This window comes from Ascaphus truei, chromosome 5 (assembly GCF_040206685.1).
Source record: "Ascaphus truei isolate aAscTru1 chromosome 5, aAscTru1.hap1, whole genome shotgun sequence".
Taxonomy (NCBI): domain Eukaryota; kingdom Metazoa; phylum Chordata; class Amphibia; order Anura; family Ascaphidae; genus Ascaphus; species Ascaphus truei.
Window position 1 is genome coordinate 140,846,665 of NC_134487.1, and position 21,676 is coordinate 140,868,340.

General features: G+C 46.8%; 1 protein-coding gene across 1 annotated transcript in view; it reads left to right on the plus strand.

The window, feature by feature from the left end:
- The window catches only part of SH3PXD2B (SH3 and PX domains 2B), a 133,278-nt gene that overhangs the window by 36,077 nt on the left and 75,525 nt on the right, over positions 1-21,676 (plus strand). The window contains exon 3 of the mRNA XM_075600984.1: positions 12,358-12,433. Within this exon, the coding sequence (XP_075457099.1) occupies positions 12,358-12,433 (76 nt within the window). The remainder of the gene's footprint in view (positions 1-12,357; positions 12,434-21,676) is intronic.

Below are 21,676 nucleotides of genomic sequence, written 5' to 3' on the forward strand. Positions count from 1 at the left end.
CTGGAACATTAATGTAACTTACAGGTTCAAATCCGTGTAAGATCAATTTTCAGATGTTGCTCATATAAAGGCAAGCGGCAGCTTACTAGTTCTAACTTTTGGATACGCTGTTTCCTACAAGTATCGACCATGTTGTAGAATTTATTTATTTCTAAAATATTTTACCAGGAAGTAATACATTGAGAGTTACCTCTCGTTTTCAATTATGTCTTGGGCACAGAGTTAAGACAAATAATACATGGTTACAAATACAGTTACATAAATGAACAGGGTATACATTATATACAAGTCATTGCATGCACAGTTAAAGAAAATATATATTATCGGCGTATTAAACAGTTACAGACCAGATTAAAATGTGAGACAGCCTTAGATTTGAAAGAACTTAAACTGGTGGTGGATGTGAGAGTCTCTGGTAGGTTGTTCCAGTTTTGGGGTGCACGGTAAGAGAAGGAGGAACGGCCGGATACTTTGTTGAGCCTTGGGACCATGAACAGTCTTTTGGAGTCTGATCTCAGGTGATAGGTGCTGCATGTGGTAGGGGTGAGGAGCTTGTTCAGATAGCTGGGTAGCTTGCCCATAAAGAATTTAAAGGCAAGACAGGAAAGGTGAATTTTGCGCCTAGACTCTAGTGATGGCCAATCTAGTTCTTTGAGCATTTCGCAGTGATGTGTAGAATGGATCAGAACTGACTTTGGGCCCCAAAGTCAGATTCTTGCGATCTGTGAAATGTCCTATATTGGGCACCAAATATTAGAATGGAATCTCTTTCTGGCAGGGATTTATTTGGCATTTGAATTCAAATGCTAAAAAGTTATATGCCCTTTATGTTGCTTCAGACCTTCAGCACTGGTGGGATTCTGTAAGTGGGTCTGTTGCATTTGTGCATTTGTTCTCTAGCTGAGGAAAATGAGAACATTGTAGGGAATGGAATGAAAACAATACTCCTTATTTCCCACCCCTTTGGGAAAGAGCGCGTGGGCTGTAATATATTGGAGCTTCATGGTCATAATGAGGAAAGTTGAAACCCTTGGATGTTTGGCAGGTGTGGACTTTATCACAACAGGAACATTCCCAGCTGCTTTACGTGTGGTAATAGGCGGAGGATGCCATCTTCCCTTCATTTATAAGACAAGTATATTGAATACCCTCTTTGGAATCTGAGGCAAAAGGATATAATATTACTTGCCCAAAATATCAGGGGTTAGTGGTGAGTCCAGGTCTCCTAGTTCACATTCCAGAAGTGTAGTTATTCTACTGTTTGCTATTGTAAAGCATTATAACATCAGGCTAGTTTATTCTCCCATGTTTTGTAGACCGTGTATGCAGAGCGATCACATCTTTGGCAAGTGTCCACATCTAAGTACCAGCTCAGGAAAGATCGCTCACAGAAAATACACTGACGGCTGTCAATCACTGTTTTGCTTTCCAAAGCTGCCTCCTACAATGTCTTGTGAATTCCTGTGCAAGGCCTTGTGTGGTGCAACGGTCGGAGGCAGACTGTTGTTGACTGCTCTTTCCCAGCGGCGGATTTACAAAACTGCCTTCCTCAGGCACTTACTAAGTGCAGCACTCCTCCTTCGTGCCGCCTCCATCCCCTTCAACGTCAAATGAAGCTATGGCGTTACGTTGCTATGTTAACGTGACCTCACCAAAATGTCACATTGCTGTGGCAACGAGACAATGTGACGTCACAGCGTCATTTTATACTGAAGGAGGAGGGCAACACAGAGGAGGAGCGCGGCATGAAGGGAAGGTAAGAACTTTTACGGAGGCCCCACGCACTCCACCGGCTATCACTGGGAAGAGAGCAAGGCCTATGTATATGAGGGGAAAAAAGGGAAATTTGTTGTCCCCACATGTTGCCGCGCTAGGCCCGGGCCTAATTGGAAATCCGCCACTGGCTCTGCAAGTTCCTACTTCATCAATGATTTTTCCAGTTCTAGTCGCCCCTAATGTGTCTCTGATTCTGGATGAGGGGATATCGAGTTTTGTTAAAGAGCAACAGAAATTAAACTGACCTCCTGAGCTAGCATGACAACTGGTTCTGTTTTTAATATATTTTTTCCAGATTATCCAGGGTGTTAAAGTCTGGTAAGAAACTGGATGTTTGTACATAGCTCTCATGACCCAATAGAGGCACAGCATTTTTTTAAGAATGCAAATGACACTGATTCTTTAGGACACATTGTGAAAGTGAGTTGAGACTGAGCAGTTTGCTATGTGAAAGGAAAGTCCCCAGTCTGATATGCACAGAATGCTTTTTGATTCTCTTTGTGTATCTATAATTTTATTTATATAGCACCAACAATGTACGCGGCGCTTTACAAAATTACATTTCAAGGTAAATACATTAACAAACAACCCCCCATTCTTTGTAAATTTATTTACCTTGAATTGTAATAAGCGCAACAGGTAAATGACAACTTAAGGCAAAAGGCGGCCCTGCACCAAAGAGCTTACAATCTAAGGGGTATGTTGGATGCTTTCAGACACAGTAGGAGTACAAGTGCATTATTAGAAGTGCAGTCAGGAAAAGTCAAGTGCGTTTTGGAGCTCATAGTAGAGGCGTCCAAAGTTTAGTGAGCTACTTCTTTACCAGGTGGATTTTTGGCTGAGCCTTGAACGAGGAAAGTGAATATGCGTGACGAATATTGAGTGGATGTGAGTTCCATAGGTAGGGGGAAATGTAGTGAAAAAGGTTTTAGACTGGAGAGGGTTGTAGAGGTAAAAGGTGCAAAGATGAGACGATCTTGGGTTTAGGTAACGAGAGATCAGAGTCGAGATCTATGAAGGTGAAGAGGAGCCTTAAAAGAAAGGAAGAGAATTTTGTAGTGTTTAAAAAAAAATTGAATAGGAAGCCAGCAGAGAGAGTTCAGGAGGTCGGAAACAGATACACGCCTAGGAGAGCAGGAGATGATTGGGGTAGCAGCTTTTTGAATGTATTGTAAAGGAGAGAGGTGTGTGGGAGAGTGTGCAGTAATCAATATACAAGACAAGCATTAGGGTTTTAGTGGTTAGGAAGTGGTGTATCTTGGCAATGTTGAAGAAAGGAAGAAACGGCAAGATATTGTAACCGTGTTTATATATGGTAGAAGGAAATGGAGGAGTCTAAGGCTGCGCTTATAGTAATGGCGACAGTGACGCGACTTCGCGTCAAAAATGCATTGCCGCTGTCACGTGCGCTTATAGTAAGTGCGACGCGACGGAGAGATGGCTTGGTCGCGATTGCTGGAAGTCATCTCAATTTCATTTTTCCAGTGACCGTAGCCTCATGTAACCCCTAAGCAGCGTGCCTGCGAGATTTGGTGAATAGTAGTGTAATTGACTGTAATGGAGAAGGGAACAATGGGACCTAGTTTGGGAGGGAATATGAAGAGCTCTGTCTTAGCCATTTTAAGCTTGAGCTGACTAAGAGCCATCCAGACTGAGATTGCTGATATGACTGGTGTAACAGGTGTCCCCCCCACCCTCTGGGAGATTTCACTGTTGCCTGCACTCTCTTTGTGCTGTACCTGTGAGGCTTACAGGATTGCTGAGTGTCCACCAATGGTTGTGGGGAAGACAGGACAGGCTTTTGGATATAGAGCTCTCATCTCGTTCTTGGTGCAGCGCCTGCATTCCCAGCAAGCCCATCTGTGCTGGGTGCAGTCCCTGCAGGAAAACCATCTTTCACTCCCCCTGATAAACTGCAATCAAAAGCAGGAGTATAAAAGCAGCAACTGGTCTTTATTGTGTACAGCTGTACACATAATAATAATAGCATGTTTTTGTATAGCGCTGCTAGTTATACGAAGCGCTTTACAGAGCCATTTTGCAGGCATAGGTCCCTGCCCCGTGGAGCTTACAATCTATGTTTTTTGGTGCCTGAGGCACAGGGAGATAAAGTGACTTGCCCAAGGTCACAAGGAGCCGACACCGGGAATTGAACCAGGCTCCCCTGCTTCAAACTCTTAGTGCCACTCAGTGTCTTTTACTCACTGAGCCACTCCCTCTCCCTATCAACAATGCCTTCTGGTCCCTGGACTTAACCCCTAGGGCTTGAGCCCCAAAGGTCTATCCCTACTACCATGCTCTCTGGTGTGAGTAATGAAATCGTAGGTTTTAGGGTGAATTCCAAGGACTGAAGGTCAATGGAACGCATGTTGTAATTATAGCAAGTGGAGGCTGGAGGTTGAGTGTGAGGAATATGAGCAAGAGGAAGCGAGATTCCCAAGAATGTGGGGGTCATCAAGGTGGTGGTTAGTTTCATGTCAATGCTTTCTTTTCCCTGTTCAGTTAATACAGCAACCAAGTGGGTAACTTGTATTACAAAAATATCTATTTTTCTGTGTTTCTGTGAGGTCATCTAAGAATTGACCTGGTGTGTATTTGTTAGGCAATCAAGCCATAAAAAGAATAGCCTGTTGATGATGAGCTGACTTTGACAGTATACAGACAAGCTGGGTCTAACATCAAAGGGCTGTCGTATAAATTCCAAAGATTGCCTGGTTAGCAGTCCCGGGTGACCAAAAGGACACCATTCATATCCATACAGATTTATTACGTGGATGAGAATTTAAATGTTATGTACTGCACATGGATAATAAATACATATTTGCATGCCAAATTAATCGTTTGAAACAATACCAAACATGAAAGGTTGGCTGAAGTTACATGTCAGATAACCATTTGTCCCTCAAAGATGTAACTTAGCCCTATTAAAATAGATTTCTAAACATTATTCTAGGGGTTACGGGGAGAGAGTTATGGGGTATTTTTTTTGTGTGCAGAATTTGGATCAGAAATTTGGATCAGAAACAGGTTTTCCCTGGACCAGCAAATGTATCCCCTATTATTTTTCCATTTATGGTGTGCAGCATGTAATTCTATTTTACAATGTATTTTATACTCAAACATTTCAGGTAAAAACCATTCTCTAGCCCAGCTATTAAAGTCACGAGCTTTAATGAGTGGGAGTTAGACACATCAACTAAAGGTGGGTCTTTCAGACAGAGGCAAAGTATGGGCATAAAAACCCACACATCTTGGGTATCAAAACTAGAATTCAACATTGTGTTAAATCCAAAACATGTGAATTCTCATATTTCAACTTCCAAGTCCTCTTTCGGAGGGAACTGATATTTTTTGTTGGTCTTACAGTTTTTTCAGTAAAAAAAACAGAACCACACTGTACCACGTTTTGTATATTAAATCTAAAATGTGAGAAGTAGTGTATTGTCTTTGGGCTCTAGTTGTACCTTTTTTAAGAGATTAACCGCATTTTTGGACACTTTTGCTACATTGGGTTTTTGTGTTAATTGCATATTTTTTATTAGTAAACCAGAGACTAAAAACTCCTAAGGTAATACCGTCAATTATTCTTGGTGTTGCAGTGTAATGTGATGTGATGGTTTTTGGGGAGATATTACTCCTTGTTAGGACCCTGCGGAGAATAGGCGAGTCAGCAGGATAGCTGGATGTATTAACCACTTTCACATACACAAGTCACGTGCACACATGTGGTGTACGTGACTGAGTGGGTGAGTCAGAAGAGAGGAAGAAGGGTAACCAGGATTCAAAGTCTGAAAGGAAATTGGAGTGTGAGGATGTCGAGTTAAGTGGCCTACAGAGGACGGGAATACCAGAGAGTGGAGAGAATAGGCGAATAGTATGAGCTTGAAAGGATGAGAATGTCAGGGAAGCAGGTGTAAGTAGGGGCTGAAACTTAGTGAGAAGAATTCCCACTACACCCCCGCGTCCCAAGGGGTGAGGCGTGTGTGAGAAGGAAAGGCTGCAGTAGGATAGAGCTGCCACCTGGGCAGAGTCCGTGTGGGGGCCAAGTTTCAGTTGGTGTGAAGAGAGCAAGAGAACAGTTCATGTACAGCTAGTGTTTGCTAGAGAGAGAGCATGGTAGAGAAGCGGAGGGTGAGCGGGGCATAGATAGGCTGGAGCATTTAGCTATTACAGGTTGGTACTGTAGTTTTGAGGTCGAGGACAAGTGAGGATTTGGCAGAGCTCAGAGTTTGGAGAAATGTCTCCAGCATAGTGGCGTAGCCAGACATTCGCGGGCCCCCGGGCAAAAAAGATTTCAGGGCCCCATTAATATTAATACCGACTACAATATTTTTCTCCCTCCCATCCTCTCCCTGATCCTCTAGCTCAGGGTTGTGACCGAGATTATCTGCGGGGGGCGCAGGGTTTACAATGGCCCTGCGAGCTTCCCAAAGGCACTTAAATGAAATGCCAGGGAAGCGGAATAAGGCCTCTGTAAACTTCACTTACCTTGGTTCAGACGGCTTCTGGAGACGCATCGCCATGGCAATGTGATGTCATGATGCCCAGAACGCCGGAACCAAGGTATGGGGAGGGGGGAGCGGGACAGTCGGCAGGAGGGCGCAGGAGAAAGATTGTGCTCCCCTGCTCTCTCATCATCCCTCATCTCTCCCCATGCCTCCTCATCATGATCCATCATCATCATCTCTCCTCCCCCTGTCCTATCTCTCCTCCCAATCTTCTCTCTCCTCTCTCCCCCATCCTCTCTCTCCTCCCTCCCCTCCCATATATACACACAAACACTACACCATATACATATACCAAACATGCAACATTAGTGTAACACACACATATCATATATACAAATACACATTTATATTCAACATATAAAAAACCCCACTAAATATACAACATATACCGGTACATGCACATAATGCATGTAACACACATATGCATTACAAATACACACACGCACACTTACCAACACAGAGACACACGGAACCGGGAGATGCAGAGAGGAGCAGCAATGGAGTGCTTTGCAGCGCCACCTGCTCTCCAGAAGTGTTTAAGCAGGAAGACAGCCCTACTCGCCTCCCGTTCTGTGATCCGCTCTACACTTCGCAGCCGGCATCCTGCGCTCTCCTCCTACCCGCCCAAGCCTGTCTCTATCCGAAGAGAAGGATGTAGTGGAAAGCAAGGGCACAGCCAAAGTCCAGGAAACAAGTATTCCAGGGCAAATCAAGATTGCATAAAAATGTATTTATTGCGCACACCGCTCGCAATGGGAGTGTGGAAAACGCGTTTCGTCCAACCGGACTTTATAAAGTCCGTACTATGTCCGAGGCCTAAGTGCAATGCAACCCCTGCAATATGTCCCCAAACTAGTTTCAGACTTGTAACGCTAACAAATCGCTCGACCGCCCAATAAAACAGACCTAATTGCCCATTACAGACTGGACAACTGACTGACCAGGAATTTAAAGCTGCAGTTCAGTCTTTTTTATTTTTATTTTTTTACTTCAATAGTTTCATGTGTGCAATCTCTAATTACCTAAAGAACTGCATAGCTGCAGGTCAATTCGTTCTCCATGTATTGATCGGCGAAATTTGGTGACATCATTAGAGCTGGCATATATGTTTTTCTTCTGCTTCTGTCACTCAGTGGAAGCTCATGAATGTTCATGAGCACTCCTGCACTGACATGTGCTAGTGGGAGGGCAGGGCTGACAAAGGGGCGTGCCAGGGCTTGTGACAGGACATGAAGGGGCAGTGCCTTAGCAAATGGCTGTAAAAATAGAATACAAAAAAATTGGTCTTTCAAAGTTGTTTTTTTAAAAACAGAAAATGCTAAAAGTATTTTTTCTTACTACAGAACTGATTTATTTAAAAAAAACCACACATGCAGGATATTGACTGAACTGCAGCTTTAAGGTGGATCAGACTAGGCCCTAGCATACCAGATAAACAAAGGGGAGGGGCGGGAGGATAAATCAGTTCAGAGAGGGGTTAACAGAGGATTCATTTGAGGTTCATACAAGATAAACATCTGGTTGCAATCATTCCTTTTCAGAGGTTTTGTGCTTGTAGTGCATCTCTGCTGTACAAACGGTACAGGCAAAAAAACATTTCCCCCCTGATTTTGCTAATTTAAGAAGTTGCAAAATAGGTTTGTGGTCTGTGATCTAAAGCATATTCCCACTGTCATTTCGCTTGCGTTTTAATACAGCTTCTCCTTTCCGAAGTGTTCACCAGAAGGCACGCCCACGGACGGACACGCTGATCTGCATTTTACATAAAGTAATTTACGGTAGTTTGATACACAAAATGACCAGCTGGGATAAAGGACAGATACGTTGATACTAACGCATTTGTATGTAGTATGCATCAATGTATCTGTTTGCTTTGGTTTTGATCGTCTGGCATTAGCATGAGGGGCAGTGGTTAGAGATGGGACATGGAGGACTTTTATAGAAGAGTCATTTTAAAGGAGCAGTTCATGCAATAGCCTGCATGTGTTATTTTTTTTTTTTTACCGGTTCTGTAGTATTAGATACTTGCTAAAATATTTTTTTAGATATATATTCAACTCTTAATGCCATTTTTTAATGTTTTTATATACTGAGCATCCTTTGATTTCTATAGCAGCCTTTAGCACACCTCCCCAGAAGGGCGAGACCTCTGTAAAACTCATGTATGTGATCATTTGTTGCCAATATTCCCAGCAGTTTGAGTTGCAAACTGTAACAGATAATGTTACCGTGGGAATATAAGAATACATTGGACTTGTTGAGTTACACTGACTGAAGCATTGATTGAAACTGAACGGCAGCTATTTAGTGAACCCTGGGAAGCAGGATCTTTGCTGATCGATCACGGGAGAACTAATCGATCGGAAGTTTAGGTAATGAGTTTTCAATAAAGGCTGCATATATTATATAGATTTTCTTTAAAGTGCCACTTGGATTGTTATGTGATGTATATACATTTTTGCTCTTCATGCATTTTTCTCTCTTTTTGGGGGGGGGGGGGGGGGGGGAGGGGGGTGTTTCAAGAAATCTGCCAGGTCTGAGATTATATAAATCTATCTGCCTAAGTGGATTTTGAAGCAAATGTAAGAACTTTGTTGTTTATCAGTGAACCCATCACTGCATTGTGCAATAAATCCGCTTGAAACCAAATTCCTTAAATGTTCAGGATTAGATCTGAGGGCAAAAGAGGGTGAACCTTCTACCACCTGGTTTTTATCATCCTTTTCATGTCCTGTTGCTTTTGTAGTTTGTTTGCTTTTCTTGAGAGAGTTTATATCTTGACCTGTAAATTAGGTGTTTGCGATCTTATGAGTAGCTACACAGTTGTTTTTATTTTTTGTAGTCGAATAAATTATAAAGGTTATTTTATGTTATAATATACAATTAAGTAAGATATATATATATATATATATATATATATATATATATATATATATATATATATATACAATAAGTCTTACTAATGAACTTTAAAGGGTGCAGAGGGACCGTTTTTTAAAAGAGTTTATCTGTTTTTGAAAGGTTGAAAAAGACTGGTCTAGTGCAAAGGTGCGCAAACTTTTTCCTCGGCGCCCCCTCCTTACCTCGTCTCTGTCATGACATCATGTGATCCCCCGGTGTCATTTGACGCCATAGTGACACGTCGCCAGAAGCCGCCGTAGATGAGGTAAGTGACATACAGAGGCCTTGTGCGCTCTCCCGGCATTTCATTTAAATGCTTTTAGGGAAGAGCGTGGGGCCTCTGTAAGCGCCGCGCTCTATCCCCCCAGAAAATCTTGCCCCCCCCCAGTTTGTGCACCCCTGGTCTAGTGTATAAACACTGACGGTCATTATACAGTGCAGCATATATAACTAGCTAGCTGCATTTTTATATCTCCATCTAGAAAACCTGAAAGGAGAGCCATCTTGGCAGCGTATGTCACGACGGCTTCATTCTGTTGGCGGCTTCATTCTGTTGGCGTTGAAGACATTTGTGGTTACTTAGTCTGGCTTCTTCGTGCTAGGGAGGGGGGAGAAAGAGCTGAACATGTATAAAAAAAGGCATTACTCTGCGGACAGAAAGCTACATACTTTGTGGAAATCCAGAGTTGTGGCCGTCTTCAGTGACCTTTCAGTGAATCCAGAATGATATTTCTGGGATGAATGAGGATGGGGGGGGATCTGAGCTTGTAAAGCTGATTGTTGTGGGGGGAAGGAGAAAACCTTTCAACTAAACAGCATTTACTCCTGAGTACAGAAAATACATGTATTTTGAATTTAAAGAACTTTTTTTTTAATGTTTTTTTTTTTTTTTTTTCCCTCCCACCCCCCCCAATATCCTGCTTGGCTTAGTTTTCTTTGTGGCTGCAGCAATTGGGTTGTGTCATCAGTAGAACAGCTGTTATCCTTTCTATGAAAAGGACTTTGCATTTCTGCAGTTCTCCATAATGCGGTCCACCCCACCCCATCTAATACAGACCAACTGGCGCGGTTAGAACAGGGTCTTGCTTTGTTTTCCTTGGCGTAGACTTGCCGTTTGGCAGCTGCATCATGCTGATGTAAAATGCCGAGCCCAGCATTTCCTCCATGTTCCACAGTGAGTGTGATGTGGCAAACACTACTCTGACATTTTGTTGGAGGATTGGATGGCTTGTTGGTGAACTCTTAGCTCCACCCATGGGGTACCTTTAAAAAAAAAAAGTTCTCTCTCGTTCTCTCTCTCTCTCTCGTTCTCTCTCTCTCTCTCGTTTTCTCTCTCTCGTTCTCTCTCTCTCACGTTTTCTGTCTCTCGTTTTCTCTCTCTCTCGTTCTCTCTGTCTTGTTCTCTCTGTCTTTCTTTTTCATTCTTTAGCACTCTTTCGATTCTGTAGCTCTCTCTCTCTCTCTCTCTCTCTCTCTCTCTCTCTCTCTCTCTCTCTCTCTCTCTCGTGTTCTTCCTTCGCTTCCTCCACATCGTTTTAAAAATCTCACCAACTTTTTATCCTTCATCCTTCTATCCTTCTATCCTTCTTTGCTACATTTTTCATCATTTTGTCCCTACTATTTGCTAGTATGTGGTGCCTGAAATATACAGTCTTTTTTTTTCCATATATTTTTCCAAAGAAATTGCTGTGCCCATCAGTTTGGTAACAATACTCTGAAATGAATCCCTTCATTCATTTACTGAAATGCTTCTGATCTAAGTTCCCTCAGCCATGGTCTGTTATGTTGCTTTCATCTTGTGGCTGAGAAAAGCTGGTGAATAGTGGAGAAACATTTGGAACAAATGAAATGAAATGAGCAGAAGCCAAACTGAAACAACAAGCTGTGTTCTGTTTGTATGTTTTTCGTCATTGCTTAAAACTTTCTTATTTTGAAGCTGCAATTCCCCCCCCCCCCCTTCTCAAATATATATACAAACGTACATATATACATACACACACTGTGTATACGTGCATGTGCATATATATCTATCTCTATCTCTTATCTTTTCCTTTACCTGAAGTGGGGAGTCTCCATGAGCTCATCTCTTGTGCCCAACCTCTAGGGACCCACCGATTCCCAATAAATTTGTAGTTTATTTTGTGTATGTCTAAACTAGAGTAAAAAAAACCCCGACGAATATGGCTGTGGGGTCACAGCTCAAACGTCACCACGTCATCTCCTGATAAAGTTGCATCTCTCTGTTGGCCACAGGAGCGACTCTTGTATTCTCTTTTGTGCTCGGGAAGCACTGGATTTCCCAGACATTGGGGACCCTGGCTCTGATCTGCAGGAATACCAATTTTTTTTTTTATCAATAAAATGTAACCAAGTGCAACTATAATGGAGGACAGGACAGTCTCAGAAGTTTTAGCCAACACACACATTTTTATTCGTGCATCAGTCAAAGGTAGTTTCGTGGTGTGTGTGGTTTTTTTTTTATTATAAATGAGAATTGTGTTAAAATTATCACTGCTGGTCAGCTATCCACCTAATTCTGGGGCACAGGACTTCTGAAGAGCAGGGGAGAGGGTACCATGGCTGTCGATGGGGAAGTGGTCTGGGAGACCTGCAACTGTCAAGTGGGGGAAGGGGTGGACCTGCTTACTGGCTGGAGCCTGTGAAGGATGTAGGAGCGTTGCAAAGGAAGTGGGTCTCACTGGCTGCTAGCTACAATAAATTGCAAAATACCCAATAATAACCCCTTTGCTAATAGGCAGAGCAATGTATTGCATCCAGCCTAACATCAGAGAGGTAATCGAGAAAATGATGCATGTTTGCAATGTCGTGACCTGCAGTACAGTTAATATTATACCCAGAGCCCAAGGTCCTGAGTGACCAGCTGTTCTGAGAATTGTATTACTATTAAGGGCTACGTTGACAGGTAACCAAATTACAAAGCGTTGGTGAGCATTGATTCAAGAAACAATAAAAAATAATCTCTGAAATTTTTTGTATTACTGTATTTGGTTGTCATGTCCTAAATTCACAAGAAGTTACAGGATTTCCTTCTCTGACTTCCTCCTCTTTCTCTGCACTTGCCCCTCGTCTGTATTTCGGCTCCCCCCTCTCTGATTGCAAGCCCTGTTGGTTAGATTGAAAAAAAAAAATCATGTTCTGTTCTTTATTTTAGATGCAAATGTTGGACAAGTTTCCAGTGGAAGGAGGTCAGAAGGATCCAAAACAGCGAATGATCCCTTTCTTACCAGGTATGTGTACCATACAGCTAATTGTGTGTGTGTGACTAGGGCCAGCGCGTCATGAGCGAAAGTAACACATATGTAATTACCTGCATAGTAGGCAAGTAGGAATTGGGCTGTTATCAAATGATTTTCTCTCATGCTGACTTCACTTCTGAGCATGTAATGCTGTTTCAAAATCAAGAGTTTTTCAGCACACTGTGACCCAGATGATCAGCATTCACTGTGGAAACTATGCAATCCACCCCCTTCGCTGGTTCTTTTGAGCACCAAACCGCTGAATTGGTTATACCCATGGAAAGGGGGATGTTATACAAGTGCTAAGGATTTTGACAACCTATTGGTGAGCGCAAGCTCCTTGTGTAGTTAAAGAAAGGGGCATCGTGTACAAGGTTGAAGGATTGACCATTCTTTTCTAAAACTGGTGGGTTAAATTATTGGATGCAATTTTATATTCTGGGGAACTGTGAAGTCCCTGTTTAATATTGGAACTATAAGCGCTTATACCTGGTGAGCTAAATCATCCATACAAAGTAATGAATCAGTGGGCTGGGACATGAGGATATTGAGCTATATAGGACCTGCCAGTGGAGAAACATGGTCATGGCATTTTAGAGAGATTTGGAAAAACATCACAATATGCAGAGTTGAGTTCTGGAGGTTCCTTGCTTATAGCTTGAAATAAGAGCAACTACAATGGTGGGGTTTTCATACAGTGTCCCACCAACAATTGCATCTGTACCTTGTATCAGAGGGTGACCTAATGATAATGATACACTGAAGGGACCTCACACCCGTTGCTTCCACTACAAGCTGACCGTGCATACTAAAATTGTGCTTCATATTAATATACTGTCAACCTAAGAGATGTGTAGTCAATGTCATTTGGCAACCCAGTATTTAATTTGGAGAAGCTTTCTGTAGTATTCCTCTCAATTGCAGTCTGTTTTTATACTAGTGCTGTAACTTATTAAGGCTGTGGGTCCTTGTCAGCATTTTTGGGTTTTGCAGAGTATGAATCAGCAATATTTTTCCATTGGAAACTCTGCAACACACATTTTTATGCCAAAATGTTCAGCTCTGGGCTTTAGAAATGAGTGCAGCTGGCCTGTGCCTCTCCCTAAGCTGACCCTTAATACACAAACATAAATACACATACAGGCACATATTTTCCAGAAAGGCAATGTTTGGTTAAAGCAGCACTAGTCGTTACATTGCTTGTTTCTTGTTTATTATAGGTTTTGAAGCAGGGGGTCTCTAGGGCTGAACCTCATTAAATTGAAATCCGGGGACCCCTTCTTCCAGAAATGCTTACCTCCATAGTGGTGCCGGTATCCCTGCAGCCAGGGAACTTGTGTGCCTAGCTAAATGGCGACGTTTAAATGCCCCACGTCACACGGGGCCAATAGGAAGCCGTGGTGTCATCCCTTGCGGCTTCTATTGGCCTGCATGACATGGGGTCTTTAAACTGCACAGAGATACCAGCACCACCTATGGAAGAAGGGGGTCCCCTGAGCGGAAATGAATAGGGTTCAGCTCCGGAGACCCTCTGCTTCAATCCTAGAAAATAATAATAATAATACGAGCAATACAACCTGTAGATCAGCCTGTAGACATGCCCTCAACTCTCCAGCATTGTCAAAAGGCAGCGAGTCAACTGAACAGGAGAATGCAGGTTATGGATTCAATATGCTGTAATTGGACTTGCTGGGTTTGGATAATCTGGACTCGAGGATGGAATCACAGATCTATAAAGTGATTTGTTCTCCGTTTACCTTAAAACCGACGTTTGAGAGGAAGAAAGGTGCTCCTGGTAGGGGACAACATATCCACAGAAGAAATCAAAGCCACAGTGTTATCACCATTAAAAAAAAGATAATAATGATAACATATTCTGGAGCGCAGTACAATCTAGGAGGGAGGACAATTACTTTCTATAACAACGAGTTGAAATAAATTAAGACAGACAATAGGAAGGATATCCCTTCCCCAAGGAGTTTACAATCTATAATCTTATTAGTAAGCACTAATTATTAAACATTCATCTGAAGGGTATACTGTGGCATACTTTCTATTATGAATTGCTAAAGCCTTTGAGCGTGTATGATGATAGAGGTCCCACTCATACAGTAGAAAAATTAGGGGGAATTTAAAACCGTAACCCCACCTCTTCCAGAGCTGAACCATGTTATTCTTGGCTCTACGGGACCCTCTGAATAGTTGCTGGCAGGGCTCGACAAATGCACTTGCGCACTCGCCCTGGGCGAGTGCATTTTACATACTTGCGAGTCTTGCTGGCGGTGGGGCGGTGCAGCGGCTCCCGGCATTCTCCTGCGTCTCACCTGTAACTCCTGTGAAAAAGATGTCGCGTTGCCATGACAACGGGATGCTACGTAATGTCACGCCGTTATGTGGCTTCTTGTTGCCATGACAACTTAACGACACACTGCGTCCTGTTGTCATGGCAATGCAGCGCCATTTGATGCCGCACAGCCATTTTTACCGGAGCTGCAGGGGAGACACGGGTGTTACAGGGGGAGACAGTAGGAGAATGCTAGTAGATGCCGCACCACCCAGCCACCGGTAAGACTGACCAACGGGCAAAGTGAGGGGAATGAGAGAGGAAGGCGTGGGTACATTCTGAAAAAATATATTTTTAAAAAGGGCGAGTGCCTTTTTTTTCCGGGCGAGTGCCGTTTTTTATAATTCGTCGGGCCCTGGTTACCGGTGTAGTTGCCATTGGTAAAGTTCCCTTCAGGGAATTCATGTACAGTGGCGAGAAAAGGTTGATAATTATGGAAATTCCATAGTTTTTTTTTAATGATGATGATGATTATGATAACCTTCTTGAATCAAAACCAATCTCTTCTTAAATATCCAATAGGGTTTATATTAATCAATTCCATGTTTTTTGGGAAGTTTTTTTTTATTTTTTTAAACAAAATTATGTATGAATTAGAGAAACAATGAGGAATTAAAGCTGCAGTTTAAGCAATATCCAGCGCTGCTAGTTTCATGTAGCGCTTTACAGACACAGTCCCTGCCCCGTGGAGTTAACAATCTATGATTGTGATGCCTGGGGCACAGGGAAATAAAGTGACTTCCCTAAGGTCACAAGGAGCCAACACCGGAATTGAACATGGCTCCCCTGCTTCAGACTCGGTGCCAGTGTCTTTACTCACTGAGCCGCTCCTTATCACTGTTGATGGATGTAAGTAGATGTAAATGTGCGTATACTGAGGGTGGGCACTTGAACCGGTTTGCGTTTTCCTGCAACTACTGTATATTTAGTTTAGCATTTTTAAACAAATTCAATTGATATATTGAATATATTATAAATTATATTGAATATATGGCCCTATATAAATGGTGCCGGCACACAGTGGGAGCTCTTGGTGCACTAAAGTGTTGTTAACTGCAGCATTTGAGGGTCCCCTCTGACGGAAATCTACACTGCGTGTGCTTTTTGGCATGGATCTGCTGGGCCTTGCTGCACCAGCTAGTGCTCTCCCTCCAGTGGATCTCCGTTCTCTTGCCGCGGGACTCTGACTGGCCCCGGGTCACACTTGATCACACTTGAATGCCTTCAGGCTTGTGCAGGTCTACCTCCACCTGTCATGGCCGCCCCTCTTCCAGAATCCCCTCCCCCTTAGTCCTACCTCTTCCACAGTCTTTGTCATTGGCTGCTACTATGTCCATCACTAGTGATATGTCTATAGGACACTGGAGAGGAACCTGCCAGGGGGCAGTGTGTACGTGTTGCTTGCATCACACTGGGGTTTGCACCGATATCAGACACTCCAGGAGGGAGTAGTCATGCTCCATATAGCTTTTTCACTGCTTCATTTTAACCTCAACACGAGCTACTGTGTGTACGCTGTTCTCTGTATTATGCTGGGTAGCTTATCCCATGCTTTATGTATGTATGTATGTATGTGTGATCAGAGCTAAGAGATTTTACATGTAGGGTTGCCAGGTGTCCGGTTTTGAACCGGACAGCCCGGTATTTGGCCTCTGCGTCCAGTAATACCTCTCCGAATGCAGGGTGGCTGCGGGGGGGGGGGGGGGCGGAAGCCGGGCAGAGCAGTTGCCACCATGCCCGTCTCTCCCCTCGCTGCAGGCTTCTCTCTTGCTGTCTGTCTCATGCCGAGGTGCTGTGATGCTGCCGCGCGCCGGGTCCTCTGACGCCAGCTGGGCTTCCGGTGTGCGCCGACATGAGAGGGAGGCCCGAGCGCGTCAGCCTCAGACACCTCGGTGTGGGACAGACAGGGAGAGAGAATCCTGCAACTGGGGGAGAGCCGGGCATGGCGGCAACTGCTATGACCTGCCGCTGGCCCCTTTGCATCCACTGTCCCCACCCCCCCCCCCCCGCATCCACTGTCCCCCCTCCGCCTCCACTGTCCCCCCTCCGCATCCAATGTCTCCCAACTCCGCATCTACTGTCTCCACCCCTCTGCATCTACTGTCTCCACCCCTCTGCATCTACTGTCTCCCCCCTCTGCATCTACTGTCTCCCCCCTCTGCATCTACTGTCTCCCCCCTCTGCATCCACTGTCTCCCCCCTCCGCATCCACTGTATCCCCCCTCCGCATCTACTGTATCCCCCCTCTGCATCTACTGTCTCCCCCCTCTGCATCTACTGTCTCCCCCCTCTGCATCTACTGTCTCCCCCCTCTGCATCTACTGTCTCCCCCCTCTGCATCTACTGTCTCCCCCCTCTGCATCTACTGTCTCCCCCCTCTGCATCTACTGTCTCCCCCCTCTGCATCTACTGTCTCCCCCCTCTGCATCTACTGTCTCCCCCCTCTGCATCTACTGTCTCCCCCCTCTGCATCTACTGTCTCCCCCCTCTGCATCTACTGTCTCCCCCCTCTGCATCTACTGTCTCCCCCTCTGCATCTACTGTCTCCCCCTCTGCATCTACTGTCTCCCCCTCTGCATCTACTGTCTCCCCCCTCTGCATCTACTGTCTCCCCCCTCTGCATCCACTGTCTCCCCCCTCTGCATCTACTGTCTCCCCCTCTGCATCTACTGTCTCCCCCCGCTGCATCCACTGTCTCCCCCCTCTGCATCCACTGTCTCCCCCCTCTGCATCCACTGTCTCCCCCCTCTGCATCCACTGTCTCCCCCCTCCGCATCCACTGTCTCCCCCCTCCGCATCCACTGTCTCCCCCCTCCGCATCCACTGTCTCCCCCCTCCGCATCCACTGTCTCCCCCCTCCGCATCCACTGTCTCCCCCCTCCGCATCTACTGTCTCCCCCTCTGCATCTACTGTCTCCCCCCTCTGCATCTACTGTCTCCCCCCTCTGCATCTACTGTCTCCCCCCTCTGCATCCACTGTCTCCCCCCTCTGCATCTACTGTCTCCCCCCTCTGCATCTACTGTCTCCCCCCTCTGCATCTACTGTCTCCCCCCTCTGCATCTACTGTCTCCCCCCTCTGCATCAACTGTCTCCCCCCTCTGCATCCACTGTCTCCCCCCTCCGCATCCACTGTCTCCCCCCTCCGCATCCACTGTCTCCCCCCTCCGCATCCACTGTCTCCCCCCTCCGCATCCACTGTCTCCCCCCTCTGCATCCACTGTCTCCCCCCTCCGCATCCACTGTCTCCCCCCTCCGCATCCACTGTCTCCCCCCTCCGCATCCACTGTCTCCCCCTCCGCATCCACTGTCTCCCCCCTCCGCATCCACTGTCTCCCCCCTCCGCATCCACTGTCTCCGCCCTCCGCATCCACTGTCTCCGCCCTCCGCATCCACTGTCTCCGCCCTCCGCATCCACTGTCTCCGCCCTCCGCATCCACTGTCTCCGCCCTCCGCAGCCACTGTCTCCCCCCCCTCCACAGCCACTGTCTCCCCCCCCTCCACAGCCACTGTCCCCCCCCCCTCCACAGCCACTGCCACCCTCCTATCTGCAGCCACCGCCCCCCTCCTCTCTGCAGGCAATGACACCCCTCCTACCCCCCTCAACACCATCCCCTAGATAAGTTTGAATTTGATTGGGTGGCGGGGGTATTTTTTATGTCTTTGGGGGGCGTGGGTTACGTTTTATATGTATTTGGAGGGGGGTGGGGGTATTTTTTATATGTATTGGGGGGGTCGCAACTTTTTACCATTGTATCCAGTATTTTTGGGCAACCCTATTTACATGGGTGTTCAGTTATTGGAATCGTTGCGATGCCTTTAACCTCCCTGGCACGGCTACCATGCCAAGTAGAGGAGGAAATGGACAGGGTTTAAGAATGATGACAGATTCCAATTTTGCAACCTGGCACTTCTCCCCTGCCTCATTCCCACGTCCTAAGAGCACCGCTCAGCTCTGCGGCCAAGCAACACACAACCTTTCCTTGCGTTCTAAGAGCTTTAGCAGAAATCTAAACCATGTATTTCCATGTATTAATAAATGATTCTGCATTTTATCTCCCTCCATCCTTCCTGCACAACCACAAACGCTGTCTCTGCCTTGCAGATCCTTCCCCTGTGTGCTTTTTATTTTATTTTTTTTCTCGAGTTTTGTTATGCTCTGGGATTTTTTAAAATATTGCATAAAACCAGGGCTTTGTAGGAGGACGGCATTGAGAAAATGAACTGCAAAATGCCTGTCTGTTGCTGAGGAAGGAGGGTGTTCAGGAACACTGTGCTTTTTGTTTGGAAACACAAATGGCCGTTCTTCTCAAGAGCTGTGTTCTGTACAGGGGGTCAGACGTGGCATAAATGGAGGAGCACAGTGGCCATACAGAATGTTGCATAGGCACAGCAGAGGTCTGGGAACACCCCGAACAAGAACATTAATGCTGCAAAAAACCTGTGTATACTGTACATAGATATGAATGATAATTATTTCACATTGTAGAGAGCAGGGCCTTTCTGATTCTGTTTTAATAAGCTGCACCATGCGTTTCTAAAGCACATGCGTTTTAAACTGATAGTAGGTTGATGAAAATGACCCTTTAAAGTCCCAATGCCACTTGGCACCATAAACTGCAGTTGAATTAAATTGAAAGCACAAGTTGCTATGATATGAAGATCACCCTGTCATTTCTCGCAATCACTGATAACCGCTGCTTATAATTTACTAAACCGCTCTGCACAATCACTTCATAAAATATGGATGAAAGTGTCACAAAGTCTAAGAGGGACTAGTACTAGGGTGACCAGATTTTGAAAATGAAAAACCGGGACACATTTTTATATATATATATATATATATATATATATATATCACTTTATTTATTGTAGTACACTTATACTTTACTACCATTAGAGAGAGTGTGTGTGTGTGTGTGTGTGTGTGTGTGTGTGTGTGTGTGTACACCTCAATAATCGAACAAAAAAAAAACCCAGATGTGAATGATTCTGAACCCATTAACCAGTGTCAGGATGCCCCCTCTTCACAATTTCTAAAAGCAGCAATCCCGCCCGGGATCTTACCTGATCCGCAGTCCCTCAAGGTACTATACTAGAGGGGAGGTGTTCCTTACCTGTCTTCCGATGTCTCCCGCGTGAAATTTGAGTCAGATCTGGAAGAAAGCAGAGTAGGTTACTTCGGTGTAGGTATACGGCAGTTAAGATAAGACAGAGGGTGAGGGAGACAGGCAGGGAGGGCGAGGGAGGGAGACAGGGATGGAGGGAGACAGGGAGGGAGGGCGAGGGAGGGAGACAGGGATGGAGGGAGACAGGGAGGGAGGGCGAGGGAGGGAGACAGGGATGGAGGGAGGGCGAGGGAGGGAGACAGGGCGAGGGAGGGCGAGGGAGGGCGAGGGAGGGAGACAGGGCGAGGGAGGGAGACAGGGCGAGGGAGGGAGACAGGGCGAGGGAGGGAGACAGGGCGAGGGAGGGAGACAGGGCGAGGGAGGGAGACAGGGCGAGGGAGGGAGACAGGGCGAGGGAGGGAGACAGGGCGAGGGAGGGAGACAGGGCGAGGGAGGGAGACAGGGCGAGGGAGGGAGACAGGGCGAGGGAGGGAGACAGGGCGAGGGAGGGAGACAGGGCGAGGGAGGGTGAGACAGGGAGGGTGAGACAGGGAGGGTGAGACAGGGAGGGTGAGACAGGGAGGGTGAGACAGGGAGGGTGAGACAGGGAGGGTGAGACAGGGAGGGTGAGACAGGGAGGGTGAGACAGGGAGGGTGAGACAGGGAGGGTGAGACAGGGAGGGTGAGGGAGGGAGGGTGAGGGAGGGAGGGTGAGGGAGGGTGAGGGAGGGAGGGAGGGTGAGGGAGGGAGGGTGAGGGAGGGAGGGAGGGTGAGACAGGGAGACAGGGAGGGGGAGACAGGGAGGGGGAGACAGGGAGGGGGAGACAGGGAGGGGGAGACAGGGAGGGGGAGACAGGGAGGGGGAGACAGGGAGGGGGAGACAGGGAGAGGGAGGGGGAGACAGGGAGACAGGGAGGGGGAGACAGGGAGGGGGAGACAGGGAGACAGGGAGGGGGAGACAGGGAGACAGGGAGGGGGAGACAGGGAGACAGGGAGGGGGAGACAGGGAGACAGGGAGGGGGAGACAGGGAGACAGGGAGGGGGAGACAGGGAGACAGGGAGGGGGAGACAGGGAGACAGGGAGGGGGAGACAGGGAGACAGGGAGGGGGAGACAGGGAGGGGGAGACAGGGAGGGGGAGACAGGGAGGGGGAGACAGGGAGGGGGAGACAGGGAGGGGGAGACAGGGAGAGGGAGACAGGGAGAGGGAGACAGGGAGAGGGAGACAGGGAGACAGGGAGGGGGAGACAGGGAGAGGGAGACAGGGAGACAGGGAGGGGAGACAGGGAGAGGGAGACAGGGAGACAGGGAGGGGAGACAGGGAGACAGAGACAGGGAGAGGGAGACAGGGAGACAGGGAGGGGGAGAACAGGGAGAGGGAGACAGGGAGACAGGGAGGGGGAGACAGGGAGAGGGAGACAGGGAGGGGGAGACAGGGAGAGGGAGACAGGGAGAGGGAGACAGGGAGAGGGAGACAGGGAGGGGGAGACAGGGAGGGGGAGACAGGGAGGGGGAGACAGGGAGGGGGAGGACAGGGGAGGGGGAGACAGGGAGAGGGAGACAGGGAGGGGGGAGACAGAGGAGAGGGAGGGGGAGACAGGGAGAGGGAGGGGGAGACAGGGAGACAGGGAGGGGGAGACAGGGAGAGGGAGACAGGGAGACAGGGAGGGGGAGACAGGGAGACAGGGAGGGGGGAGACAGGGAGACAGGGAGGGGGAGACAGGGAGACAGGGAGGGGGAGACAGGGAGACAGGGAGGGGGAGACAGGGGAGACAGGGAGGGGA